The sequence below is a fragment of the Malurus melanocephalus genome, unplaced genomic scaffold (genome assembly GCF_030028575.1).
Source record: "Malurus melanocephalus ecotype Western Australia unplaced genomic scaffold, MMel_1.1 scaffold_1315, whole genome shotgun sequence".
Classification (NCBI taxonomy): domain Eukaryota; kingdom Metazoa; phylum Chordata; class Aves; order Passeriformes; family Maluridae; genus Malurus; species Malurus melanocephalus.
In genome coordinates this window covers 19,520-23,037 of record NW_026624547.1, presented here as the reverse complement: position 1 = coordinate 23,037, position 3,518 = coordinate 19,520, and the positions used below count along the sequence as shown (strand labels likewise).

Below are 3,518 nucleotides of genomic sequence, written 5' to 3'. Positions count from 1 at the left end.
CCTCGCCTCCCCTGCCTCCGCCACTTTATTTCTGGCTGGGGGATAGATTTTTTCTTGAAATTATTATCTTGATTTATTTTAACCGCGGGATTTTTTTTTTAATCGTTATTTATTTATTTTTATCATTATTTTATTCTCCTCCCTGCCGGCCCGGGGGTGCAGCCGGCCGCCCCCTCTGTCCCCTCCCGCAGCTCAGCGCGGTTCCCTCCCTTCCCCGCTGCCCGAGGGGGACGGAGCCGAGATGAACCTCAACTTCACATCGCCCGTGCACCCCGTGTCCACGGCCAGGCCCACGTCGTTCTTCATCGAGGACATCCTGCTGCACAAGCCCAAACCCCTGCGGGAGGTGCCCCCCGAGCACTTCCCCGGCTCCTTGGCCTCCCGCGTGCCCCTCCTGGACTATGGGTACCCCCTGATGCCAACCCCGGCCCTGCTGGCGCCTCACCCGCACCCTGCCCTGCACAAGCCGGAGCATCACCACCACCACCACCCCTATTTCCTCACCGCCTCGGGTAAGTGCGGGGGGCACCCRCCGAGTTTGGGGCGGCCGGGTGGGGACAGGAGTGAAAGAGCCGCTCTGGGGCGGACAAACATCTCTGTACCTCCCTCGCATCCCTGGCTGCATCCCCCGGGGCAGACACTTCGTTAGCCGGTGCCCAAAATCCTGACAGTTTTTCCCTTTAGTTTAATTTTTTAAAATCRCTTTTGGTTTTGGGAGCGWTAACCTCGCTTTTTCCTCGCGTTMTTCAATCGSGTTTTGCTTTYCCACCTCCGGCAGCGCCACTGGGGCTCCTCTCCCTCATCCCGGGGCTCTGCCCGTCCCCGGGCCCATTCCTTGCTCTGCGAGGAGAAAACCTCCAAAGTTTCCCAAACCGAGCATCAGCGGGGCTGTACAGGATTCCCTTCCTCCTCCCAGCCTTTTCCGGGGCTCTCCCGGATTTTTCCGTGCCCATTTCGTTGTGGTTTCACCCCGGCAGCCTCGGGTCCCTCCGGTGGCAGCGCTGCCCGGGTTCCCTTCACCTTCCCGGGGTGGGCACGGCGGGAGCGAATGTTTGGAAAATCCTCCCGTTTTCATCACAACAAAACCCCCAACCCCAAACCAACAAACCGACCTCAAAAACGAAATAAACGAAAAAAAAACCCAAAAAAATTAAAAGAGGCTGGGGGAGAGCTCACTCCGAGCCGCCGCAGGAAAAATCCGGCATTCCCGGGGGTTCCCCTCGGATCCATCTCCCTGCCCCCCGTGTCCCCCCAGGAATGCCGGTGCCGGCCCTTTTCCAGCACCACGCTCACGCCGAGCTGCCCGGGAAGCACTGCCGCCGCCGCAAAGCCCGCACCGTGTTCTCCGACTCGCAGCTCTCCGGCCTGGAGAAGCGCTTTGAGATCCAGCGCTACCTCTCCACGCCCGAGCGGGTGGAGCTGGCCACGGCCCTCAGCCTCTCCGAGACCCAGGTACGGGGAGGGGGGACTGGAGCCGGCACCTGTGCCCACCTCTCATCCCCAGGAGCATCCCCGCATCCCACAGAGCATCCCCGCATCCTCAGGAGCATCCTAAGACCCCGAAGAGCATCCCCGCATCCTCAGGAGCATCTCCAGGGGCATCCCCACATCCCCGCGGAGCATCCCCGCATCCTCAGAAGCATCCCTGCATCCCTAAAAGCATCCCCTACACCCCGAGGAGTATCCCCAGATCCCGCGGAGCGTCCCCACATCCCCAGGAGCATCCCCACATCCTCAGAAGCATCCCCAGGAGCATACCCCATATCTCGTGGAGAATCCCCACATCCCCAGGATCATCCCCACATCCTCAAGAGCATCCTCACATCCCCAGGAGCATCCCCATATCCCCAGGATCACTTCCAGTATCCCCGGATCCCCTCCAGCATCCTCCGAATCCCATTTCCCTCCTGAATCCCCACATCCCATCCACTGAGAATCCCCGATATCGCTCCCAGCATCCCCACATCCCCTCCAACATCCCCACATCCAYCCCATCCGTCATCCTTACCCTTTGAATTTTTATGATTTTTTTTTCCCTCTCCTTTTTTCAATCCTTCTCCTCCTTTCCCTCCTCTCCGCAGGTGAAAACCTGGTTCCAGAACCGCCGCATGAAGCACAAAAAGCAGCTGCGGAAGACGCAGGACGACCCGAAGCAGGCGGGAGGGGAGGAGAGCGGCGAGCAAAGCTCCCCCGAGCCCGAGCTGCCCGAGCCGGCTGGCGCCGAGCCCCGCAAGGGTCCCCCCGGCCCTTTCCTGCTGCAGGAGCCCGAGGATGAGGTGGACATCCTGGAGGACGGGGATATCTGCTCCGGGCCGCACCGCCTCTAGGAGAASCGGGGCTCCTCTGCCGCTCCTCGGCCCCGCAGCTCGGCCCCGCCTGGGGAGGGGGCACGGCTTGGGATCGGGGTGTGGATGAGGGGGAGCCCCCTCCCCTCCTCGGGGACCCCGCGGTGCCGCCGCTGCCCCCCAGCATCGCCCAAATCCTGGGCTCTGCTCGCAAATCTGCGGGGAGAATAAAAACGAGCTCAGTTCCCTTTAGGTTCCCCCTTCGAATTTCGCAAATCTGCGGGGAGAACAAAACGAGCTGAGTTTCCTTTAGGTTCCCCTTTCCCTTCGAATTATCGGACTTTTCCTCGTTCCCCGAACTTTTTTTTCCTCGGGTTTCCAATAAATGTACCCTCGTGGCAGAGTGTTGTGGTTCCTGGGAGCGGCAGGCGGGGCGAGTTCCCCCCGCTCTTCCCCGATCCCCCAAATCCTCGCCGCTCTTTCCGCTCTCGCCGTCTCCATCCCCAGCCAGGCAGGTCGGACAGAGCTTCCGAGATACCCATAAATAAAAAGAATTGTAAGAAAAACCYTCCGAAGAAACAGGTAAGACAAAAATTCCGGTTTATTAAATCCCGATTTATTTAATCCCGATATGGGGAAGGGGGAGCATCGCCAATATCTCGATCGGAGCAAATGCGCTCGCAGCCAGAAAAAAAAATGGGATTTTTACAGCTCGGAGAAGTGTCGGCAGCCTGATTCCTGCCCTTTTCCAGTTGTAGATCCCCGATAATTCCATTTTCCTCTGAAATAGCCCCAGTCCCGCGTTTGGCTCCTGCTCCCCGCCTGCATCTCCCCCGTCCCCTGCGCTCCGCGTCGCGCTCAGCCCGAGCAGCCCCCGGCTCGCTTTGCCTTTTTCTTCCTACCMGGGCAATGGGGTTAATTTCCAGGTAAATTCCAGATTTTTATAATTTATTTCGGGTTTTTTTTCCTTATTCTGGGCTGAGCTGGCGGCTGGGAAACGCTCCGAGAGCGCGGCGGAGGCTCCGCARCTCCGGGGAGGAGATGTTGGGATCGGGATTGAGAATTTCCTCAATTTTCCTCGGTAAAAACCCGGAGCGGGGGCTGTGCTGGCTCAGATATTCCCCGGGCAGCCCCGAGCAGCGTCTCCTTAAGATATTTAATTTATTTCTTTATTTTTTTGAGTTTTAATCGGGAATTTCATTCGCTTGTCCGGCGTTCTTAGCACTTTCAGGG

At 58.8% G+C, this 3,518-nt stretch overlaps 1 protein-coding gene across 1 annotated transcript; it reads left to right on the top strand.

The window, feature by feature from the left end:
• The first annotated feature begins 241 nt into the window (after positions 1–241).
• Positions 242–2,327, top strand: BSX (brain specific homeobox). Its single transcript, XM_057387703.1, has 3 exons — positions 242–512; positions 1,256–1,452; positions 2,082–2,327. Exons 1-3 carry the CDS (start codon positions 242–244, stop codon positions 2,325–2,327), a joined length of 714 nt encoding a protein of 237 aa, XP_057243686.1.
• The last annotated feature ends 1,191 nt before the right edge of the window (positions 2,328–3,518 follow it).